The sequence below is a fragment of the Salvelinus fontinalis genome, chromosome 9 (assembly GCF_029448725.1).
Source record: "Salvelinus fontinalis isolate EN_2023a chromosome 9, ASM2944872v1, whole genome shotgun sequence".
NCBI classification, from domain to species: Eukaryota; Metazoa; Chordata; class Actinopteri; order Salmoniformes; family Salmonidae; genus Salvelinus; species Salvelinus fontinalis.
Genome location: NC_074673.1, coordinates 37,342,351 through 37,367,827, shown reverse-complemented (window position 1 = coordinate 37,367,827; position 25,477 = coordinate 37,342,351). Strand labels below are relative to the sequence as shown.

General features: G+C 44.2%; 1 protein-coding gene across 3 annotated transcripts in view; it reads right to left on the bottom strand.

Annotated features, from left to right (window-relative positions):
* Positions 1 to 268: 268 nt before the first annotated feature.
* LOC129862517 (core-binding factor subunit beta-like) overlaps positions 269 to 25,477 on the bottom strand; it is a 42,684-nt gene continuing 17,475 nt past the window's right edge. The window contains exons 4-7 of one of the 3 annotated variants that reach the window (XM_055934273.1): positions 10,207 to 10,323; positions 9,851 to 9,946; positions 9,365 to 9,412; positions 269 to 9,020 (exon numbers count right to left, since the gene is read on the bottom strand). In XM_055934273.1, coding sequence (XP_055790248.1) covers positions 9,383 to 9,412; positions 9,851 to 9,946; positions 10,207 to 10,323 — 243 coding nt within the window. In that variant the 3' untranslated portion in view covers positions 269 to 9,020; positions 9,365 to 9,382. The remainder of the gene's footprint in view (positions 9,021 to 9,364; positions 9,413 to 9,850; positions 9,947 to 10,206; positions 10,324 to 25,477) is intronic. The other 2 variants (XM_055934272.1, XM_055934271.1) reach the window with 2 other exon arrangements.

The following is a 25,477-nucleotide window of genomic DNA, read 5'->3' as shown; positions in this document are numbered from 1 at the left end:
CGCACTGCGCCCGGCCCGCCACAGGAGTCGCTGGAGCGCGATGAGACAAGGATATCCCTACCGGACAAACCCTCCCTACCCCGGACGACGCTATGCCAATTGTGCGTCGCCCCACGGACCTCCCGGTCGCGGCCGGCTGCGACAGAGCCTGGGCACGAACCCAGAGACTCTGGTGGCGCAGTTAGCACTGCGATGCAGTGCCCTAGACCACTGCGCCACCCGGGAGGCCCTGTAAGAGTGATTCTTAAAAAGGCACAAGACCAAGTACAACGATTGTTACAAATTTATTACGAAACATGTCAAATTCAACACTTCATATTTAAGTTTCCCCTTAACAAAACAAGCCATACAAACTAAACCATAAAACAGAGAAAGAAACCTAAATTATTCAGTAAAATGTTAAAAGATAGGCCATTAAACAAAGAAATACACAGTTCTTCATTGCGTAACCTGAACAAAACAAAGGTCAACCTGTATCAATAACTTAAAACAAATAATAAAATAAACAATTTATAAAGATAACTAGGACAGTCTCTGGTGTTAATGCCAGCATTAATGCCAGCATTAAAGTGACGGGAGAAGCTCAGACAGGGGTACCAGCTAGCTGGGGCTCTGGGGAGTAGGCCTACACATGAAGGGAGAGACGAGAGGAGGACCTGTTCTCCAGGGATTGTAATCAGTTATGTTGGAAATCTAGGCTTTGACACCATCACTAAGTAGGGTATATCATAACTCCAGTGTTTTGGACATTCCTGACCTCATGCACACAGATCACACTATTTACAGATGTAGGATCTTAATTTGATCGCCCTGTTGCAGGATAACTTTCCTGCATGTACAACATTTAAAACGTGTTGTGTATTTGAGATGTATTTCCACTTTGACATTTCAGACTTGATTTTCACTTAAGAAACATTTATCAACCCCTACAAAAATGTCCATTCATTAAAATCCACATAGTAATTCACATTTCCTGTTGCTGCAGGATTATTTTCCTGCTGTAGCAAACTGGTTCAAATTATTATCCTACATCTGTAACAAACATTTAACCGAAAAAAAGATTCACAAAATCGTGAAGTAAAAAATAACCAAGATTTCTATTTGTTTTTGGTTGTAGCTGGAGGTAGGCCAGTTAGTTTTTGAGTGTCCAACATGTTTTGTGCACTGACACTTATCAGGTAATCTATACACTGGAGTAGATATCAAACAAACCACTTGAAATAGAGCTCCCATCGGCCTCCCGGGTGGCGCAGTGGTCTAGGGCACTGCATCGCAGTGCTAACTGCGCCACCAGAGTCTCTGGGTTCGCCCCCAGGCTCTGTCGCAGCAGGCTGCGACCGGGAGGTCCGTGGGGCGACGCACAATTGGGCTAGCGTCGTCCGGGTTAGGGAGGGTTTGGCCGGTAGGGAATTCCTTGTCTCATCGCGCTCCAGCGACTCCTGTGGCGGGCTGGGCGCAGTGCACGCTAACCAAGGGTGCACGGTGTTTCCTCCGACACATTGGTGCGGCTGGCTTCCGGGTTGGAGGCGTGCTGTGTTAAAGAAGCAGTGCGGCTTGGTTGGGTTGTGCCTCGGAGGACGCATGGCTTCCGACCTTCGTCTCTCCCGAGCCCGTACGGGAGTTGTAGCGATGAGACAAGATAGTAATTACTAGCGATTGGATACCACGAAAATTGGAGAGAAAAGGGGATAAAAAAAATAAAAATAAAAGAAATAGAGCTCCCAGAATATTGTGAAATACTGTACACATTGTTTAAACATCACAATGGTCTATGGAAGATAACGTAAACATGTTCGTTCCTGTTACCCACATTGGTATGATACCTTGAGATGACCGACTGTGTAAATCTTTGATACACTAAAGCAACACGCTAAGGCCGTACACATTGTTTTTATGAGATGTAAATGCAAAAGAACTGCATCATTAGTGGGATGTGAAACATTATGCAAATATTTGGGATAAAAACATAAGAACCTAACTCAAGGAAATACAATCCCATGCTGTATGAAATTACAACTTGCTTCGATAGCAAAGTGTGACAACCCACTGCCTCTCCCTCTGTCCACCTAAACCCCATTATTTCTGACCAGCACAACATCTTACAACTTGCTGTCTAACGTTTGTCCCTTTACAAAACATAGGCTACTTCCTCCACCTTTCTTCTTTGTTCAAATTAAAGCAAATTCATTTTGAATAAAATACTGAGCTGATGCATTAGAAATTAATGGGAGAAAACCACAGGTTCATCACTGCTGCTAGACTTGACCATAGAGCTCTCCTTTAATTTCATATGCAGTTTATTGAGCCCCAGACTGTACAATCCATCTCTGTTCAAACTGATTTACATACTGCCTATATTACTTATTTTGAGGGAAAAATCTCCTGACTGACTCTTGGTCAATTTCATCCCAATATTTCATGACTGGTTGAAACAGTGCTGCATTGCAATCAATGGTTTATATAAACCCTGGATTGCTGATTCTATGTATTGGCCATTGAGAGCCTTTGAAGCCACCGGTCAACCATATTGGCACTCCCCAGTAGGAGCAGTCCTCCATAGATGTGTTAAAGGAGTCAATGGAAGGCCATATACCAGATTCCATATACCAGATTGGCGCACAGTCAACAAATCTGATCTAACAAAGTGAGTATTCATCAAATCCGTCATTATATATGTATTGTAACAGGTACACAATGTGGTTTCTTAAGTCCGATTTGGATATATTTGTCTGTAGAAATTGTCCTTTTTCAGGTTTAGAAGACGTGACTGCTATATGCTAACTTCTGTTCGTATAAGCTGGTGAGAATAGCTAGCATATATAAATATATCTAGCATACAGAAATATAGCCAGCATACAGAAATCGTTGGTGGTAGTCAAATTCGTTTTTAACTGTAATGCAATTGATTGGTAACGATGACATGAACAAGTGTTGGGGTTAAAATCCATAAAAGCGTTATACTCCGATTTTCACCTCAACATAGTGTGAAATACACATATAAACAATAGCCTAAATGTAGGCTATCTTTCCCCCATGGCCCTTTCCCCCACACGTTTCCATGGCAATTCCATTGTTTTGGTCAAGTTCGATTGACCTCTTTACCGCATCTATAGGAATTAATGATTCTACAGTATAAAAAAAAAATGTACGGTCAAAATTACATATATTTGAGTATTTTTTTGTTGTAGTGGGGACAGTAACATTAGTACTCTCTAAATAAAAGTTTAGAGATTATTCATTTTTTTTATGTTTAACTCACATATAATTTAAAAGTATGCATTAATGTGCCTGTAATAGAATAAATGTGTCAAAAACAAATGTAGACATTAATAAATTCATTTCTATAGCTTCCAAAATCTTTTACAATGGAGAAGGAGTACCAAGATGGCTGCATGGTGGCTTCAATACAGTGCCCCGTGTTAGCCATTCAGGGTTTACACACACCATTTATTGCAATAGAGAGTCTTCAATCTCTTTAAAGATGTTGCTCTCTCTAAACCCCAGTACAGACAACTTCATATGAATGAACTGTTAAAACTGTATTCCTGTAAAGGAAGAGGAAGAAACACTGACAACAGCACAATAGTTGATGAAACTCAAAGATATTCAGATTACCTGAAACATACCAAACAAAACTGGAGGGTAAGTTAGTGAGATAACGTTGCTGTGTTCTTGCATAATTTTCAGGGAGATAGATCCCAGAGCTGGATCAAAATGTGCGACAAATCTCTGGAATGAGGCCGCAATGGATTAAAAAAAGAGAAAGTTACTGCTTAGACGTTACAAACTCTGATCTGAATGAAACGTGAAATAAAGAGAATAATTTAAAAAGCAAGGCAGAGGAGATAGCCTCTTTGCCTCAACTTCCAAAGAGCGAGCTCAGAGACACTGACCTCATTGTGCGCTATGTGCTGCTAGAGTCATGTTCAAAGACTGTTAAAATATGCTGCTAACATGGAGGAGACAGGAAGACAGAAAGCGCTGAGGATGATAGACCTTCCTCATCCGGCAAATCAACAGTCTCTTTGTAAAAGTAACTTTTTTTTAACACAACTTTACATATTCTACTGATATCCCATACGATAGCATAAAGACATACAAATACAGTATTTATATATAGAGAAAAGAAATAAAAAAGTAAACATCATGACTTTCACACAAAACGAATAAAATAAGAAAAAATACAATTTCATTAAAATAGTGCTATAATATGATAAATTATAGCTGTTAAGCAATCTTTTATAGTCCTTTATAAATACAAAATAAATAGGTGATTGATTGGTAACTATTTGTACTTGAAGGTGCTATCTGGAACATAAAATGGTTATTTTTTTAACCCTTTCTGGTACTAGATAGAACCCTTTTGGTTCCAGGTAGAACCCTTCCCACAGAGGGTTCTACATGAAAACAAAAATGGTTCCACCTGGAATCAAAAATGGTTCTTCTACCTGGAACCAAAAAAGGCCTATTTCCAAACTACAGTTGCTACATTCATTTTTGGACATATAAACTACTTGGCCAAAAGTATGTGGACACCCTTCATATTAGTGGATTTGGCTGTGTGGACTGCACACAGCCATGTGCAATCTTCATAGACAAACATTGGTAGTAGAATGGCCCGTACCGAAGAGCTCAGTGACTTCAAACATGGAACTGTCATAGGATGCCAACTTCCCAACAAGTCAGTTCGTACAATTTCTAGAGCTGCCCCGGTCAACTGCAACTGCTGTTATTGTGAAGTGGAAATGTCTAGGAACAACAACGGCTCAGCCACAAAGTGGTAGGCCACTCAAGCTCACAGAACAGGACCGGCGAGTGCTGAATCACGCTTCACCATCTGCCAGTCTGAAGGACAAATCTGGGTTTGGTGGATGCCAGGAGAATACTACCTTCCCGAATAAATAGTGCCAGGAATAATGGTCTGGGGCTGTTGTTCATGGTTTGGGCTAGGCTCCTTAGTTTCAGTGAAGGGAAATCTTAACCCTACAGCGTACAATGACATTCTAGACGATTCTGTGCATCCAACTTTGTAGCAAAAGTTTGTGGAAGGCCCTTACCTGTTTCAGCATGACAATGCCCCCATGCACAAAGCGAGGTCCATATAGAAATGGTTTGTCGAGATCGATGTGGAAGAACTTGACTGGCCTGCACAGAGCCCTGACCTCAACTCCATCGAACACCTTTGGGATGAATTAGAACGCCGACTGTGAGCCAGGCCTAATCGCCCAATATCAGTGCCCGACCTCACTAATGCTTTTGTGGCTGAGTGGAAACAAAGTCCTCGCAGCAATGTTCCAACATCTAGTGGAAAGCCTTCCCAGGAGAGTGGAGGCTGTTATAGCAGCAAAGGGGGGACCAACTCCATATTAATGCCCATGATGTTGGAATGAGATGTTTGATAAGCAGGTGTCCACATACTTTAGGTTATGTAGTGAAAATGAATGATACATACCCATTGATTCTTGAAAAATGTAATTTATAAATGCCTCATAAGCTTAGTTCAACTGTCGTACCGCATCAGAACCCAAAATATAACCCACTGGGCACAGACGTCAATTCAAAGTCTATTCCATGTTGTTTCAATGTAATTTAATTGAAATTATGTTGAAACAACATTGATTTAATCAGTATGTGCCCAGTGGGAAGCTTGTTTTACTCCAATGTTTCAAAACAAAATAAATGTAAACAAAGACTATATAGCCTCAAAACATGGTTAAAACTATAATTTTGATATTATGGATAGTCAGTCCTTGCATCCATAGCTCTGTCTATGAATTTGAGAGTGGTTACATTTCTCCAGCCCCATCCCTCAGCTTTTTACCGAAACAGGGGCAGGGTGGACGCTTTGTTATTGTTTCAACTTCTGATTGCCGCTTTAATTAGTAATTATCAATAGATTAGAATTTAGCGTGAAATACATTTATGCTCAGTGCTCCTCAGGTGCTACCTGATTTGAAACAAACTTTATGGGAAACAATAAGGAAGATGGAAGAAGATATTTGGAATTATTAGAAATGTAACAATTTAGGAAGAATATGTAATTATTTAAGAACAAATGTGTTCCATTTAATCACCCAGTAATTTCCTATTTATAAAGCATTGTAAAAGAAAGTGCTGCCGAAATAGCTTGCATAGAGGGACAAAAGAAAACATAGGTAGGCAGGTGCTCCATGCATACAGAAGGCAATGTGGGTACTAAACTGAATGTATCAGATAGTGCAAAACCCACCAGAAGACAAGGAGGTTTGGGTCGATCCCCTTACACCACACTTAAAAATGGACACCCACCTCACCCATTCCCTTCTTAAAATTAAAAAGGGCCCCACCCCCACCCACCCCATAAATCCCTAGAAATGTGGACTTTGGTCTCTCCAGTTAACAGCTTGGTGACAGGGTGTGAGATTGGCATAGTACGATGGACAGGTCACCCTGACCCCACCCTCTGCGTCTCTCTGGCCTCTAGCGCATCTTGTGATCATCAGCGTTGTTGCCCATGTTGGTGCCAGGGCTGGGGTCCTGCTGTCGCCTGGGCTGTTGGCACAGTGAGAGAGAGATGGAGGGGGGGGGGGGGGGGGGGGGGCAGATTTAATATAGCACACAATATCATGAGTGTGTGTGTGTAATGTGTTGAGAATGGCCTTAGATGGGGCAAAAGTGAGTGCAGTATATGTCATACAGTATATTCGGCAGAGGGCACCAGAGAGCTTCCAGCTGAGGCTAAAAATTGATTTTCTTTTTTGGGCCGAATAGCAGACAGTCAGTAGTCGTTGGGGAAGTCTTCAACATAGCATGCTTTAAAAATAAAAAATGACTCGTCTGCCTGTCACAGATACATATGTTTATGTGTCTGCGTCTACATCTCTCCCAACATAGATATCTGTGAAACAGACGGACAGACAGGCAGACAGACAGGCAGACAGAGGGAGAAAGCAGACGCTGGTCTCTCAGCTGAAATGGCATGTAGTCGTCATCCAGATGACTCACCATAATAGCTCCTTCTAACCCTGGTTCAGTCTACTACTTTAATCCTAAATGAGACACTGATGCTCATCCATTCTTCCACTTCAGAATCATAAATGTAAATAGAGTGTCTTCAAAACAATTAATAGCCCTATAGTTTAATATATAGAATTTAAGAAGATTTTTATGAACTAGCTGATCAAAGTTTCACTCAGTAGTTGCAGAGTGATTTTGACAACAACAAACACACATATGCATGGGCACACACACAAACACACATACACACGAATGCTTCTGCCTTAGTTATCACTCATATTCACCCAGATTACAAACGGAAGGCGTCAGAGCTGTCCTTGAGTCAGTGAGCCAAATACACCAGTTACGGTTTGGTAACGGTTGAAGAAAAAACATTGTCTCAGGCCACACACCATGCAATGTGAACAGGACCAACCTCCAAAACAAGCAGAGTTAAGGAGTAATATAAAGAAACATCAGGAAGGATTCAACTTTTTATCATGATTTGAAACATGGATTCAATACGTTATAATATACTGTATGAAGTGCAGCAACTACTCTACAGACAAAGGATTATTCTTTTGAGGAGAAGCGTTACAGTAAGCCTCAGCCCTGAGTGGAGTGCTGTCGTAGTTACAGGGGGAGTGGGGGTGGCTGGAGAGGAGAGGACAAGCACAGTGATCGATCATTGAGCCAGCCGGCAGAGCGCTAGCCTGTACCGCAAGTCAATAGAGCTGAGATTAGGTAGGGTAGACAGGGATCCTAATAAAAATCAATACTAATGCTATATTAATACTTTTACTGGCAGCACATCATTCATCCTCTAACTCCACCAGCAGAATGGGGCCTAATGAACACTGGACCATTTATTCTGCATCCATCTTATCTTTATCAATCATCTAGATGGCCATCACTGTCCTGTCCTGAATCGCTCTCACACACGCACACACACAGGAAAAACATAAAACCTGGACAATATTCATTATACATATTCATTATACAGTGATCAAAACAAGTTCAGGCCACACAGCAGAGGAATTAACCTTATATGCTGTACTTAGACATACATACTCAAGAGCTGACACTGATATCCCTGCTAGAGAAGAGCTGTGATTTCTGAACTAAATGACAGGTTTATAAACCCTTAAGAGGCCTCTCAGCTACCACTGATGGCAGACTGTCATTGTGCTGTTGGCCTTGAGTTATAGTGGACTGAGTATAAGTTCAGACCACAGAAATGTAACGGCTGAATGTACTCAAGAGCCAGGCGCCCATATCACATAAAAACAGGGTCCTGATGTCCAAATGCAAATCTTTATCTAAAATAAAACCAACAATATCATCTATCTCCTTCCCTGAGTAGACAACAGAGCAAAGGGATTCACTAATTAAAGAAATCTCTAAATACTACAGTCCAATCAGAAAATTCTGGATCACAGCAGTTTATGAGATGACATACTGTAACTTGGATTAAAAAAAAACATTTAAATGTAATGAAAATGATTAGGGGGTTTCATGTTTCCACCACAGTCAGTATTTGAGAATGAAACACATGGAAAGTCTTCCGTTAGAATACAGTATATGTCATACGTTGACCATGTATGCACACCTTCCAAACACTGTTCTGTTTGAGACTCCTCCAGGCTCGATGTCAGTAGAGAAAATAATTATATGTTATTTTTCTTTGACCAATACATAATATCTCCATAAAGAGCATTGCCTTATAGATTTTCAGAAGAAAAGAGACAATTCTTCCTGAGGGAGCTGGAAGGTATGTTTCTGAGGTAAGAAATACTAGATGTGAACATGAAAGCCCTGCTTCAGATCTCCCTCCCTTCCTCTCCCTCATCATGTGCTGCCAAGCTGTGGCAGATATGTCCCAGCAGGCCTTGCAGCGTACTCCTCCGGCAGCAGGGTGAGGGTGGGTGGTGTGTGTGTGGAGGTCTGTTCTCCATTAGGCACTGGGGGAAAGTGTGTGTGGGGGGTCTGTCTTCCAGTCTTCCAGCTTATACCCTGGTAGGATGTCCTGACCTGCACACGTCCCACTATCATAAAATGCATAAAAAAATCCATAAAGCATATTCATATGACTGACCCAGAGACAGTTTATGGGGAATGAGAGGGAAGGAACCCACATTATCACTAAGCATTCATTACACAGTGTGTTAACAGATACAGTTCATATGTAACTTTCTTTCTCTCTCTGTCATTCACTCATTCTCTCTCTCTGCACATGCAGGCACTAAAACAGGCAGACTCAGATACTTCAAATTGTCCACATACATGCACATGCTCTCGTGTTGATTCACAAACACACTCACACAGACAACACACCACACACAGGGTTTAGTGCATGACAGAGGGACATTGAAAAGCAAAGAAGACAGACCCTGGTCCTTGAATGCCATCAGTCCCAGATTTTTGATGCCACAGGGTCCTAAAAAAACACAATTTGGTTTTCATCTTAGAGGGGTTGCATTTAGGGTCTGTGTGTTCTAATCATGAATAAACTCTTCATGCACTAAACCTACATACCATAAAAATGCTTTAAGATGAAATACAAACACACACACACACACACACACACACACACACACACACACACACACACACACACACACACACACACACACACACACACACACACACACAACCTCTTAGACAAACACACAATGAGTTCATGATTGTGTTAATGGTAAATATAAAAAACTAAATGGGTTATTCACACAATAAGAGTTCTCATGGTAACAAACACACAGGGGACACAACCAATCATCATATTCCAACAACATTTCTTAGCGTTAGCAGTGATCATGTGACTAGGGGGGACATCACCACCCCATCCAGGCCTGTCAGTCAGTCCAGCCCATCTCACCTCCAGGTCCTCTCGGTGCGAGCGGTCTCTGTCCTCAAAGTCCCGGGTCCTCCTACGCGACTCCTCAAAGGATGCTAGCGCCAGGGCATCCTCATGCTGAACACACACAGAGTGGGAGAGACACACAGAGACACACAGTTTGTTTGGACTGGTGAGTGGGTGTTTTGTTTGTATATGGATAGGGGTAGGGGCGCAACCTGCTTAGTTGAGTTTTAGTTAAGTCATTCAAAAGTAGTTTGTCTAGAGGTGTATGTCAATGTGTGTATATACTGTAGCCAATTGTTCTATCTAGTTGTGTGTTTTGTTTTGGTGTGGTTGGAGACCAGGGGGTGTAATGTAATGGTATGATACAGTACCTGTGCTCTCTCCTCATCGAACTCCAGACAGCCCATCCCATCCAAGCGCTGCAGGTCTATGCAGCCCTTCCAGATCACACACACTCCATTCAGGATCATAGGGGCCTTGAGGTACACCTGCAGACAGACCACACAGACACAACAATGCTCTGGCTCAAACATCGAGGAAAACATACACTTCAGAATGAATGCACAGACCTTGATACATTACTCAACCACAGTCATTGTGGCTCACTTTCAACCACTCAGATAAAAGTAGTAAGGTTTTCTCAAATACAGGGTCACCCAGTTCACTATCAGAGACACATGTCTGTGTCTGTCCTCTCCCACTCAATCTAAGGCCCAGTGGAGAGGTTAGAGGGATGGGGATTGGAAGGTGAAATAGGACAGTGGTTAGCCCCCCCCACATACATACACTAACATTTTCACTTTCTCTCTCTTCCCGTCTCACCTCAGGCCCAGCCAAGGCACAGAGTAGCACACTGAGAGGTTTGCTTCCTGCCATGTTGCTGTTTATTTATAAAGGCTGCTGTAGGATAGAGAAATAAAAAACCAAGGCTCTCCTATGACAGATCAGAAAATCCTGACTTTATTTATACAAATTAGTGCGTGCGTATACATTAATACATTAATTAAGTTTGTGAATATCCATTATAGAAGGAGGAAGAGAGAGAGAGAGATAGAGGGAAGGAGGGAGAGAGACGTAGAGAGGGAAACAGGGTGAGGGGGGAGAGAGAGAGTGACAGAGAAAGAGGGAGAGAGACGGATTTGGGAGAGGGAGTGTATATGTATAGAACTCCTTACCAGAGAGTGGGAAAGAGTAATGCATAGTTTTTACCAACAAGGAATTTGGCAGGAGAAGTCCCACCCCCCTTCATTTTCAATGAGGGCATGCAGAGAAATGTGAAAGGGATTGTGGGAAGGTGAATGGCGAGATCTCTGCTAGTGGAGTGGTAGAAAAAGATGAGCTCTGCTCTACTTTTTGCAAATTGCAAGCGGAGTGAAGCGTTGCCAAGACGAGGTGCCACTTCTGGTCAAAACCCACTGTGAGAGGTTTTAGTATATGGCTGTCTGTTTGGCTTAGGGCCATAGAAATATCACATCCCTGAGACTCTGGAATTCAGTCCCAGACAAAAGCGTGCAGTCTGTCAGTCTGTGGGGTGATGTTTATTTCTGTAGATGGGAGTATAGGGCAGGAGGAAGAGAGGGGAGGTGGCTTTGGCTATAAACACGTATAACCTCTTTCAGACATACTCACACACACGCAAACCTAATCACTCTGAAACACAAACACCGATCCTAGCCATAAACACAAACCACTTATTTATTTCACAGGATAGCCAAGTTCACAGTGTCAGGAGAGTCTAGCACCTAGCCTCTGTCCTCTCCGCTTCTATTCTTCCAACTCTTTGTCATCGCACCACTCCCACATCAATCCTGACTCTCCATCCAAACGATAATTCTTCCTCGCTGGCAACTTACTCTCTTCCTTCATCACCATCTTCTCCATCTGTACTCCCTCCTCTCTCTATTAGGTCCACACCTCACACATCAGGCTCTTTACTGGGGTTCCATTAGGGCTGGGCAATGTGGCAAAAATATTATATCATGGTATTTTTCAAATTTTTGACGGTATTTTATGGTTTTTTTTTAATAATAAAAGTTCAAAATTTGCTTTATGAGTAGTACGTGACCCTAGGGTGGCAACACATATTCTCAGTGATTTCAATGGGTCTTTCTCCATTCTGATTGTTTTATACTGTTCAATTCAACTTCAACCTAAAAAGTATTTCCTGCATTTCCATCAATTTCTGCATTTCCTGCACTCATATGAGATCATTTCCACACTGCCACGATATGGGCAAAAATACTAGGCCTTGATCTTTGGTTTTTAACCAAATGTTGCAATTGCGGTTTAGATCAAAACCCTTGGGTGAACTTTTGGAATCATGGAAATACAATGTTTATTATAATTCTATAGTAAGAATATAAATAATAGTGGGCACTTTGATTACAGTGTTGTTTGACATGACAACGAATGAAAATGCCATGGATGAGTTATTGTGACAGGTTAGGAACCAAAGTAATGTGCAGTGTTTCCTAGGAGACCCTATAATCTTTGACAACATTACATCTTTATTCAAATAGCCACATATTCATGTCTATTCCTCTTTGATTTAGAAGATACTGCTGCACAAACAACATGCTGATTTAAGCCTCCACCAGTACTGGTATCAGGCTGTATTAGCTAGCTACGTTTGCTCTGACTCAGCACTTTTATTAGCTAGTTAGCTAGCGATTAGCATTAGTGGCTAACACGATTTAGCTTAATTTGCTAAGAAAATACAAACTAGGTGTTTGCAAATGTAAGAAACACAAACTAATATTGTAATTATAGAACACTTGTAGATTTATATTGATCAAAGTGGAAACAACATCGTTGTCAACATTGATGCATGTGCTGTATTGACCATGCAGACTATGAAAGTGTCTCGTGGTCAAGCAACAACAAATGCGCTCCTTGAGTGACAGTGGGTGGGGCTAGGTCTGTGTGGAAAGCGGCGCGGAGAGAGATGACTCAAGTAGCGGAGTAAACTATAAAAATGGACGTTACACACGGCGTATTACATTTAACAAACACAACATTAAAATACCGGTATAGAAGGTAAAATAAAAACTCAAACCGGTCTGTGCATAAATACCGGTATATAGCTGTTTCATTACAATACGGTATACCGCCCAGCCCTAGGTTCCATTACAAAAAGTGTTCACATTTTCCACTGAACACAAGGGATATAGAGAAAACTAAGCCCTTTCCAACCTTCTCTGAAAGCAATGAATCCATTTACACAGGGTGGTTCTTTAATTTGTCAGAGGCAAAGTGAAATCTTTAACTATCAACTGAATAGATCTAGTACACAAGCTGCACCTAATACACACTACACTACACTACAACACAGTGTTTGACAAAGACACATAGGCTACAAGTATAACAAATAATGCATGGACAAGAATGAATGTGAAAACTGCACCACAGCACATGCACATGGTTATACGTGATATAACATTTCCAAGGACTTAAATGTGCACCATAAGTGGTTCTGAGAATCCATATACCATGGGGCAGTGAGTTTAAAATAAACAGAAGATGAATGTCTGCATACATACAGTATATTTTTATCATTTTGGACCTCTCCACCTTTTTTGCCCTCCACCGGCCAACTTAAACAGAGCTTCCCCCCAACCAATACAGTCCTTTTAGCCATCAATAACACATTTAAACAGTTTGTCTCAGGTCCTTCCAGAAGGAAAATTCATGACTCTATCAGGCTAAACACACAGTTTTTATTGGGGGGATGCCAACAATGCAGACATACGAGAAAAGCAGCTCCACTCAACCCCCCCCCCCAGGTTATTTTGAGGCGGTAATACAGTATATACTATATACAGTGCATTTGGAAAGTATTCAGACCGCTTCACTTTTTCCACATTTTATTACATTACACCCTTATTCTAAAATGGATTAAATAAAAAAAATACTTGTCAATCTACACAAAATACCCCATAATGTCAAAGAGAAAACAGGTTTTGGATTTCTTTGCAAATTTATTACAAATAAAAATCAGAAATACCTAATTTACATAAGTATTCAGACCCTTTGCTATAAGACTCGAAATTGAGCTCAGGTGCATCCTGTTTCCATTGATCATCCTTGAGATGTTTCTACAACTTGCTTGGAGTCCACTTGTGGAAAATTCAATTGATTGGACATGACTTGGAAAGGCACACACCTGTCTATATAAGGTCCCACAGTTGACAGTGCATGTCAGAGCAAAAACCAAGCCATGAGGTTGAATTGTTAGTAGAGCTCCGAGACAGGATTGTGTCGGTGCACAGATCTGGGGAAGTGTAGCAAAAAATGTCTTCAGCATTGAAGGTCCCCAAGAACACAGTGGCCTTCATCATTCTTAAATGGAAGAAGTTTGGAATCACCAAGACTCTTCCGAGAGCTGGCCACCCGCCAAACTGAGTAAACAGGGGAGAAGGGCCATGGTCAGGGAGGTGACCAAGAACCCGATGGTCACTCTGACAGAGCTCCATAGTTCCTCTGTGGGGATGGGAGAACCTTCCAGAAGGACAACCATCTCTGCAGCAATCCACCAATCAGGCTTATATGCTTGAGTGGCAGGACGGAATCCACTTCTCAGTGAAAGGCACATGACAGCTCGCTTGGAGTTTGCCAAAAGGCATCTACAGGACTCTGACCATGAGAAACAAGATTCTCTGGTCTGTTGAAACCAAGATTGAACTCTTTGTCCTGAATGCTAAGCGTCACGTCCGGAGGAAACCTGGCACCATCCCTACGGTGAAGCATGGTGGTGGCAGCATCATGCTGTGGGGATATGTTTCAGTGGCAGGGACTGGGAGACTAGTCAGGATCGAGGGAAAGATGAATGGAGCAAAGTACAGAGAGATTCTTGATGAAAACCTGCTCCAGAGCGCTCAGGACCTCGGACTGGGGCAAAGGTTTTCCTTCCATCAGGACAATGACACTAAGCACACAGCCAAGACAATGCAGGAGTGTCTTCGGGACAAGTCTCAATGTTCTTGAGTGGCCCAGCCAGAGCCCGGACTTGAACCCGATTGGACATCTCTGAAACTAGCTGTGCAGTGACGCTCCCCATCCAACCTGACAGAGCTTGAGAGGATCTGCAGAGAAGAATGTGAGAAATTCCCCAAATACAGGTGTACCAAGCTTGTAGCGTCATACCCAAGAAGACCCAAGGCTGTAATCGCTGCCAAAGGTGCTACAACAAAGTACCGAGTAAAGTATCTGAATACTTATGTAAATGTGATATTTCTGTTTTTTAGTTTTAATAAATTTACAAAATAATCTAAAAAACTGTTTTTGCTTTGTCATTATGGGATATTGTGTGTAGATTGATGAGTGAAAAAAATTATTTCATCCATTTTAGAATAAGGCTGTAACGTAACAAAACGTTAAAAAAGTCAAAGGGTCTAAATACTTTCCAATTTGCTGAAAAATTGTCTGTCCTCTGTTGCAACACTCATTGCCGAGTTCCAAACTGCCTCTGGAAGCAACGTCAGCACAATAACTGTTCGTCGGGAGCTTCATGAAATTAGTTTCCGTGGCCGAGCAGCCGCACACAAGCCTAAGATCACCATGCGCAATGCAAAGCGTCGGCTGGAGTGGTGTAAAGCTCACCACAATTGGAGCAGTGGAAACGAGTTCTCTGGAGTGATAAATCACGCTACCTGCCCCAATGCATAGTGCCATCTGTAAAGTTTGGTGGAGGAGGAATAATGGTCTGGGGCTGTTTTTCATAGTTCGAGCCTCTTAGTTCCAGTAAAGGGATCTTAACGCTACAGCGTACAATGACATTCTAGACGATTCAGTGCTTCCAACTTGGTGGCAACAGTTTGGGGAAGGCCCTTTCCTGTTTCAGCATGACAATGCCCCCGTGCACAAAGCGAGGTCCATATAGAAATGGTTTGTCGATACAGTGGAGCTGCTCAACTATCCACTCCCAAAAAACAGAGCACTGGGTTTAAGAGGAAGGTCTAAGTGATATCAGAGAAAATCTGTTCTAGCTATATATAGTGTTTACATACAGCATATTATCAGTGATTTGATGTGTGTGAACTGATCTCTGATTTACTGCTTCACACTAACCCTATTGGGCTTGAGTGGAGCCAGACCATGTAGTTTAGAGAGAGAGGGGAAAGTGATGGGGAGGGGGGCAGATTGAGTGGAGTTGAGCTGAGGTGGTGTTGGAGTGATTTATGGCCTGTTGAGTGGTCACTGGTGTCTTGGAGAGAGAATTTGCACAGAGTGACACACAGGGAGGAGGGGGGCAACATAGTGGTTTATCGGTTGGGTAAGGCTACATAGTTAACCTACCTAGTTAATCTACTTTATCATAGACATAATGGCCATTGACTGTGTCACACCCTGATCTGTTCCACCTGTCCTCTTTATTGTCTCCACCCCCTCCAGGTGTTGCTTATTTTCCCCAGTGTATTTATCCCTGTGTTTCCTGTCTCTCTGTGCCAGTTCGTCTTGTATGTCCAAGCCTACCAGCGGCTTTTCCCGTTTTCCTACTTTGCCTTTTCTCCTTTTTCTAGTCCTCCCGGTTTTGACCCTTGCCTATTCTGGACTCTGTTTCTGCCTGCCCTGACCTCGAGCCTGCCTGCCACTCTGTACCTCCTGGACTCTGATCTGGTTATGACCTTTTGCCTGTCCACAACCATTCTCTGGCCTATTCCCTTTGGATTTATTAAACATCTTAAACTCCAACCATCTGCCTCGTGTGTCTGCATTTGGGTCTTGCATAGTGTCATGATACAGAGGGGGGAGGATGGAGAAATGGAAAAGAGAAAGAAAAATAGCTACAATCATTTTTACAGTAAAATAGAGACAGACAGAGATGTGTGGTGCAACAAGTTTGGAGGGAGGTGGAGGCTGCCTGCTCAGAGGGAGGCAGTAGATGCCTGCAGGGTGGGACTGGTTTAGGGGATAACACACAGAGGATCAGTGTGTTTGTGAAGACGGGTGTGTGTGTGTGTGTGTGTGTGTGTGTGTGTGTGTGTGTGTGTGTGTGTGTGTGTGTGTGTGTGTGTGTGTGTGTGTGTGTGTGTGTGTGTGTGTGTGTGTGTGTGTGTGTGTGAGTGAGAGAGAGAGAGAGCTTGCTTTGGCAATGTTGACATATGTTTCCCATGCAGATAGAGCCCCTTGAATTGAATTGAATTGAGAGTGTGAGAGAGAGAGATGGGGTGGGGGTTAATACTGGGATTCAATTCATTGGAAGCTGTTGATTCCTAGAGCCAAAACAATCCTGATCTTCTCTTTGAGACATTATTTGCTCATAAATGCCCAGAGGTACCGGACATCCATTTAGATACGCTCCTGTCCGTCTCAGTCTTTGAAAAATGCTTTAAATAAGTGCAGGTAAGTGAATACAATGCTTTGTATAAGCATTCCATATATTCCTCAACAGCACAGCTCAAATGTGCCTTTTACCTTGGCTCTGGTCGTTATGTATACTATGTGTTTATAGTCAAGACTACCCAGACTCTGTGATAATAAAGTATGTGTTATGTACGATATGTGTTTATAGTCAAGACTACCCAGACTCTGTGATAATAAAGTATGTGTTATGTACGATATGTGTTTATAGTCAAGACTACCCAGACTCTGTGATAATAAAGTATGTGTTATGTACGATATGTGTTTATAGTCAAGACTACCCAGACTCTGTGATAATAAAGTATGTGTTATGTACGATATGTGTTTATAGTCAAGACTACCCAGACTCTGTGATAATAAAGTATGTGTTATGTATGATATGTGTTTATAGTCAAGACTACCCAGACTCTGTGATAATAAAGCTACACAAGACCACTACAAATAAGAAGCACAAATGAATGTGCTCATGAACAAACAACATGGGCACATTCTCTGCACACAAAGCCCTATACGATTAACAAGCTCAAACACACAGGAAATAAGGCAAAGCTGAGACAGAGGTCTGAACATGTCTGTCTCTAGTGCTTGAATGTATACACTGAGAGGTGCTGAGATACATGGTAGATATGCAGACTTAATGAGATACATTGACTCACACTCTAGGCAGTATGTCTGAGAGGAGAGGGAGGTGTGGACTAGCCAAAACACGGCCAGAGTAGTCATAATGGAGCCTTCAGACCAGAGAATGTAGTAACACACTTTCACACGCCATGTGTCTGTTAAGGCTATACTGTATAAGTCCCTCCCCAATCAACCACTCCCAAAGTATAGAGAGCAGGAAGTAGAAGACAGACGTGTCACCCTGTGTGACATCCTGCTTCCAACGATGCAGGTCTCTACAAAGTAAGACAGAAGAGACAGACTCGAAGCAGATGTCATATGCTCTAGCAATGGGGAAGTGATCATTTATAAATTCATCCAATTACAGCGACCCAGGAGAGTGGGGTGCACCCCTCATCTATCTATTTCAGAGACATTAAAGGTGTGTGTGCGTGTGTGTGTGTGTGCCTGTATACCATTGCCCGATGTTTAGACGCTGTCAGACATACACCGAGGTCAACAAATCGGCAGCTTTACGGCTGGGGAAAGCAGTATTTCTATCTAGATAAACAAATGATCAGGAATAAATTAGAAATGAAAACACAAACACACACGCAGTGTAAGATGTGGATTCTGGTGAAGTTTGTTTTTTCTGTCAGATACATGCCCAGTCCCACGTTCCTGCATTTCTTTAGAGGCTATTTCTAGCAAGCCTCAAACAGGGGCTTCATTTACGAGAGGGCCAAGCCCAGACCTTCCCATGCTGCACTTGGGCGAGGCGGGGGAGCCTCTCGGCTCTCAGATTGGAGTCGGCTCAGTGTGCTCAGCCCTCAGCCCAGACTCAGCAGCGTCTAAAGGCAGAACAAAAACTCCTCCAGTCGTTACAAAAGCACTGCTGAAATGACTTCCACATCTGTAAGAAACTGTATGGCTTTTAAAAAGCACGACTACTTGGAGAGGGAAAAATTTAGACGGGAGCGCAGAAACGATCTAACCACAAACTTCCTCTTCAGAAATAAATGTCAACCCCCACATCCCCCACACCCCAGTGACTAACACACGATCATGTGTGCGCAGGCACGCACGCACACACACACACACGCGCGCGCACACACACGCACGCACGCACGCACGCACGCACTCGCACACACACGCGCGCACACACACGCACGCACGCACGCACGCACTCGCACACACACACACACACACACACACACACACACACACACACACACACACACACACACACATGCACACACACACCTATTGGGCCTATTGTGCGCCGCCCTATGGGACTCCCAATCACAGCCAGTTGTGATACAGCCTAGATGACACAGTAAACTACTGTAAAGTCTCAAAGTTAAGTATGGATTTGACCAACATTCTGCTGTGGTCTAAGCAACAGTATTATATTAGAAAAGCACACAAGGAGTGGTGCTGTATACTGTCCTGTGGTCAGCGTGGTGTCCCTGCCCTGGCCAGCCCTGGGAGACACTGACCCCATCCCAGGTCAGCTCCACTCCACTGGGGCACTCCTCCCCTCCCTCCCCTCTACAGCCCAACACCAACTGGCCTGAGGCTGAGCCGTCCTCCCATCCCATCCATCCATCCTCCCATCCCATCCATCCCAGCCACCCTCAGTCTCTCTGTGAGTCTCTGAGCTTTAAGAGCAGTTGCACAACATTCATGCTCTTAGGGAACGCCTTAGATTTGAGGGAAAAAAACAGCAGATGAAGGAATGTAGGGACTGGAGCTCAATCACTCAACATCACACAGCAGGACAGTATGACGGGTGGGCGTTCATATTTCTGAGGCCTTGTTTTGCACTTGACAATAGCAATCATGTTGGGGTACAACAGGACACTAGTATACTCGGATGAGAGTGGAGGATAGCCGGTCTCTTTCAGGCTGTGCACACGGTTGTTTGCAGAGCCTTGGCACAGGGCCTGGCAACAAGCATGACGCAGCCGAGCCACTGGCACAGGGCTCCTCATTTAGACACGTGCCAAAGGCTCGTCAGCAGATCTGGGTGCTCTCGGAGTAAAATAAAAGCACTTCAGAGAGAAGGAGAAAGAAGGAGAGCAGGGCTGCAGTCCCAGCCACAGGGGGCAGAGAGGGCAGTGAGCCCGCACACAGAGGACCATTGTCCTCACACACCTCGTGGGTGCTAGTTTGTGTGAATGTGTGTGTGTGTGTCTGTGTGTGTGTGTGTGTGTGTGTGAGTGAGTTTTTTTTTTTTTTTTTTTTTTTTCATCTTTATTTAACCAGGTAGGCTAGTTGAGAACAAGTTCTCATTTGCAACTGCGACCTGGCCAAGATAAAGCATAGCAGTGTGAACAGACAACAACACAGAGTTACACATGGAGTAAACAATAAACAAGTCAATAACATGGTAGAAAAAAAAGTGAATCTATATACAATGTGTGCAAAAGGCATGAGGAGGAAGGCAATAAATCAAATAATTACAATTTAGCAGATTAACACTGGAGTGATAAATCATCAGATGATCATGTGCAAGTAGAGATACTGGTGTGCAAAAGAGCAGAAAAGTAAAAAAATAAAAGCAGCATGGGGGGTGAGGTAGGTAAATTGGGTGGGCTATATACCGATGGACTATGTACAGCTGCAGCGATCGGTTAGCTGCTCGGATAGCAGATGTTTAAAGTTATTGAGGGAGATAAAAGTCTCCAACTTCAGAGATTTTTGCAATTCGTTCCAGTCGCAGGCAGCAGAGAACTGGAAGGAAAGGCGTCCAAATGAGGTTTTGGCTTTAGCGATGATCAGTGAGATACACCTGCTGGAGCACGTGCTACGGGTGGGTGTAGCCATCGTGACCAGTGAACTGAGATAAGGCGGCACTTTACCTAGCATAGCCTTGTAGATGACCTGGAGCCAGTGGGTCTGACGACGAACATGTAGCGAGGGCCAGCCGACTAGGGCATACAGGTTGCAGTGGTGGGTCGTATAAGGTGCTTTAGTAACAAAACGGATGGCACTGTGATAAACTGCATCCAGTTTGCTGAGTAGAGTATTGGAAGCTATTTTGTAGATGACATCGCCGAAGTCGAGGATCGGTAGGATAGTCAGTTTTACTAGGGTAAGTTTGGCGGCGTGAGTGAAGGAGGCTTTGTTGCGAAATAGAAAGCCGACTCTAGATTTGATTTTGGATTGGAGATGTTTGATATGAGTCTGGAAGGAGAGTTTGCAGTGTAGCCAGACACCTAGGTACTTATAGATGTCCACATATTCTAGGTCGGAACCGTCCAGGGTGGTGATGCTAGTCGGGCGTGCGGGTGCAGGCAGCGAACGGTTGAAAAGCATGCATTTGGTTTTACTAGCGTTTAAGAGCAGTTGGAGGCCACAGAAGGAGTGTTGTATGGCATTGAAGCTCGTTTGGAGGTTAGATAGCACAATGTCCAAGGAAGGGCCAGAAGTATACAGAATGGTGTCGTCTGCGTAGAGGGGGAATTGAACCCTGAGGTACCCCCATAGAGACTGCCAGAGGACCGGACAGCATGCCCTCCGATTTGACACACTGCGCTCTGTCTGCAAAGTAGTTGGTGAACCAGGCAAGGCAGTCATTAGAAAAACCGAGGCTACTGAGTCTGCCGATAAGAATATGGTGATTAACAGAGTCGAAAGCCTTGGCCAGGTCGATGAAGACAGCTGCACAGTACTGTCTTTTATCGATGGCGGTTATGATATCGTTTAGTACCTTGAGCGTGGCTGAGGTGCACCCGTGACCGGCTCGGAAACCGGATTGCACAGCGGAGAAGGTACGGTGGGATTCGAGATGGTCAGTGATCTGTTTGTTGACTTGGCTTTCGAAGACCTTAGATAGGCAGGGCAGGATGGATATAGGTCTGTAACAATTTGGGTCCAGGGTGTCTCCCCCTTTGAAGAGGCGGATGACCGCGGCAGCTTTCCAATCCTTGGGGATCTCAGATGATACAAAGGAGAGGTTGAACAGGCTGGTAATAGGGGGTGCGACAATGGCGGCGGACAGTTTCAGAAATAGGGGGTCCAGATTGTCAAGCCCAGCTGATTTGTATGGGTCCAGGTTTTCCAGCTCTTTCAGAACATCTGCTATCTGGATATGGGTAAAGGAGAAGCTGGGGAGGCTTGGGCGAGTAGCAGCGGGGGGGGGGGGCTGTTGGCCAAGGTTGGAGTCGCCAGGAGGAAGGCATGGCCAGCCGTTGAGAAATGCTTGTTGAAGTTTTCGATTATCACGGATTTATCGGTGGTGACCGTGTTACCTAGCCTCAGTGCAGTGGGCAGCTGGGAGGAGTTGCTCTTGTTCTCCATGGACTTTACAGTATCCCAGAACTTTTTGGAGTTAGAGCTACAGGATGCAAATTTCTGCTTGAAAAAGCTGGCCTTTGCTTTCCTGACTGACTGCGTGTATTGGTTCCTGACTTCCCTGAACAGTTGCATATCGCGGGGGCTCTTCGATGCTATTGCAGTTCGCCACAGGATGTTTTTGTGCTGGTCGAGGGCAGTCAGGTCTGGAGTGAACCAAGGGCTATATCTGTTCTAAGTTCTGCATTTTTTGAACGAAGCATGCTTGTCTAATATGGTGAGGAAGTAACTTTTAAAGAATGACCAGGCATCCTCAACTGACGGGATGAGGTCAATATCCTTCCAGGGTACCCGGGCCAGGTCGATTAGAAAGGCCTGCTCGCAGAAGTGTTTTAGGGAGCGTTTGACAGTGATGAGGGGTGGTCGTTTGACCGCGGACCCGTAGCGGATACAGGCAATGAGGCAGTGATCGCTGAGATCTTGATTGAAGACAGCAGAGGTGTATTTGGAGGGCAAGTTGGTCAGGATAATGTCTATTAGGGTGCCCATGTTTACGGATTTAGGGTTGTACCTGGTGGGTTCCTTGATGATTTGTGTGAGATTGAGGGCATCTAGCTTAGATTGTAGGACTGCCGGGGTGTTAAGCATATCCCAGTTTAGGTCACCTAACAGAACAAACTCTGAAGCTAGATGGGGAGCGATCAATTCACAGATGATGTCCAGGGCACAGCTGGGAGCTGAGGGGGGTCGGTAGCAGGCGGCAACAGTGAGAGACTTATTTCTGGAGAGATTAATTTTTAAAATTAGAAGTTCGAACTGTTTGGGCATAGACCTGGAAAGTATGACAGAACTTTGCAGGCTATCTCTGCAGTAGATTGCAACTCCTCCCCCTTTGGCAGTTCTATCTTGACGGAAAGTGTTATAGTTGGGTATGGAAATCTCAGAATTTTTGGTGGCCTTCCTAAGCCAGGATTCAGACACGGCAAGGACATCAGGGTTGGCAGAGTGTGCTAAAGCGGTGAGTAAGACAAACTTAGGGAGGAGGCTTCTGATGTTGACATGCATGAGGCCAAGGCTTTTTCGATCACAGAAGTCAACAAATGAGGGTGCCTGGGGACATGCAGGGCCTGGGTTTACCTCCACATCACCCGAGGAACAGAGGAGTAGTAGGATGAGGGTGCGGCTAAAGGCTATCAAAACTGGTCACCTAGAGCGTTGGGGACAAGGAATAAAAGGAGCAGATTTATGGGTGTGGTAGAATAGATTCTGGGCATAATGTGCAGACAGGGGTATGGTGGGGCATGGGTACAGCGGAGGCAAGCCCATGCACTGGGTGATGATAAGAGAGGTTGTATCTCTGGACATGCTGGTCTCAATGGGTGAGGTCACCGCATGTGTGGGAGGTGGGACAAAGGAGGTATCAGAGGTACGGAGAGTGGAACTACGGGGTCCATTGCAAACCAAAACAATGATAACTAGCCTGAACAACAGTATACAAGGCATATTGATATTTGAGAGAGACATACAGTAAGGCATAAAGTGATTGCAGGTCTTGATTGGGAGAGCTAGCTAAAACAACAGGTGAGATAACAGCAGCTAGTCAGCTAACACAGCAACGCAGGTAAAAATGGCGACGACTAGGCAGAGAGAGTCGGATTAACTACACACAGATCCTAAATTAAAACACAGAGCCGACAAATAAAACACAAATAAACAGAATGGAGTACCGTGAATGAATGGACAGTCCGGCAGGCATCAGCTATGTAGCCAAGTGATCATAGTGTCCAGGGAGCAGCCATAGATGGAGCAGGGAAGCCGCCCCTACGCTAGCACGCGGCGTTTAAAGTTAGTAGCCCGGGGGGTGGTCTGCTCAGACGGAGGGGGTCTGCTCAGACGGAGGCCGGTTGAGGGCACAGCGGATGGGGTATTCGTCTGCAGACCAGACATGGTCGTGTCGACAGAGAATCCAAGCCGGATGGCGATGGCGAAAGAGGTATTGTAGAATTGTGTTTGCTAACTGGTGCTAGCTTCGTGGCAGTGGTGTTAGCTGCAAGCTAGCTGTGAGGATCAGAAGTAGTGGCTCAGGGATTACGGCAGGAATCCGGCGTTGTTGTGGAGAGACAGTCCGATGCTGGTAAATTGGAGAGTGATATCCAGGCTAATAACAGGACTGGTGTCTGTGCAGAAGGTAAAAGCTGCTAGCAGCGGCTAAAAATGACTAAATAGCTTGTAGCTGATTAGCTGGTTAGCTACCGGGGGATCTTGAATGTGTTCCAAAGTCAAAAAATAATAGCGATTCCGTATCACATTGGGTGAGGTAGGTTACCGGAAGGTATAATCGAAATAAAAATCGAAAAGAGATAGAAAAAAAAATATATATATATACAAGAAATACGAAAAATACAAACGTACACAAGAGGATGAAACAAAACACGTCTACACTGCTACGCCATCTTGGATTTCAAGAATGCATGTCTGAATGCTAGGAAACAACTAATATAACACAGTACTAATTATGCTATTGAGTGTCTGGGACGTGTGTGGATGTGTGAGTGTATTATTCACACAGTGACCATGAGCATGTGGGGATGACAGATCCCACTCAGGGCCTGAGCTCTCTCTAACTCTCTCTCTGATTCTCTCTCTCTGTGTCTCCAGGGTAAGTACGATGTGGTACCCCCCTGTAATGTGTGTGTATTTCTAGGCAGTCACCATGCTGTGTCATCATGGCTGTTCTGAAGTCATGCCTAAAAATATGTCAAGTTGACGTCAAAAGTTGTTTTGTTTTGGATTTAAGCCAACCCTAACCCCTTTCCTAACCTTACAGTAACTTATTCTCCTAACCTGCTACGTTAATTCTCCTGACCTGCTACATTAATTATCCTAACCTGCTGTGTAAGTTCTGACATAAGCTGTATATTTTCTAGTCGAAAACCCTGTTCTGATTCCCCCCTCCTGACTCGACACCCTCTGACCCCCATCCTCCCATAAGCCTCCACCACAACCCCACAATGCTGTGCTCTGGGCAGGGCTACATCTAGGTTGGGAGTCTTCAGGTTCCGGTCCAAAGTCACAAACACACAGAGACAGATGCCCATGTTCCCCTCTCCTCCCCTCTCACCTCCAGGTCTGTGAAACCATGCCAGCTGCCTACCCTGCACTACTCTCTCCCCTTTCCCCTCACCTTGCCCTCAGGCTGGGCTGTGACAGCTGCCTCTGTGCCCCCCTGGTGACTCAGCAACCCCCACTTGGCAGGTCAGCAACCCGCAGGAAGTGACAAACACACTGGTGCCCAGTTCTACCACCACGTCCTCACCAACAGCCCATTCATACTGTACACTCCCACCCACGCAACCTTAACGAGCAAAACAGGAACATAGTCAC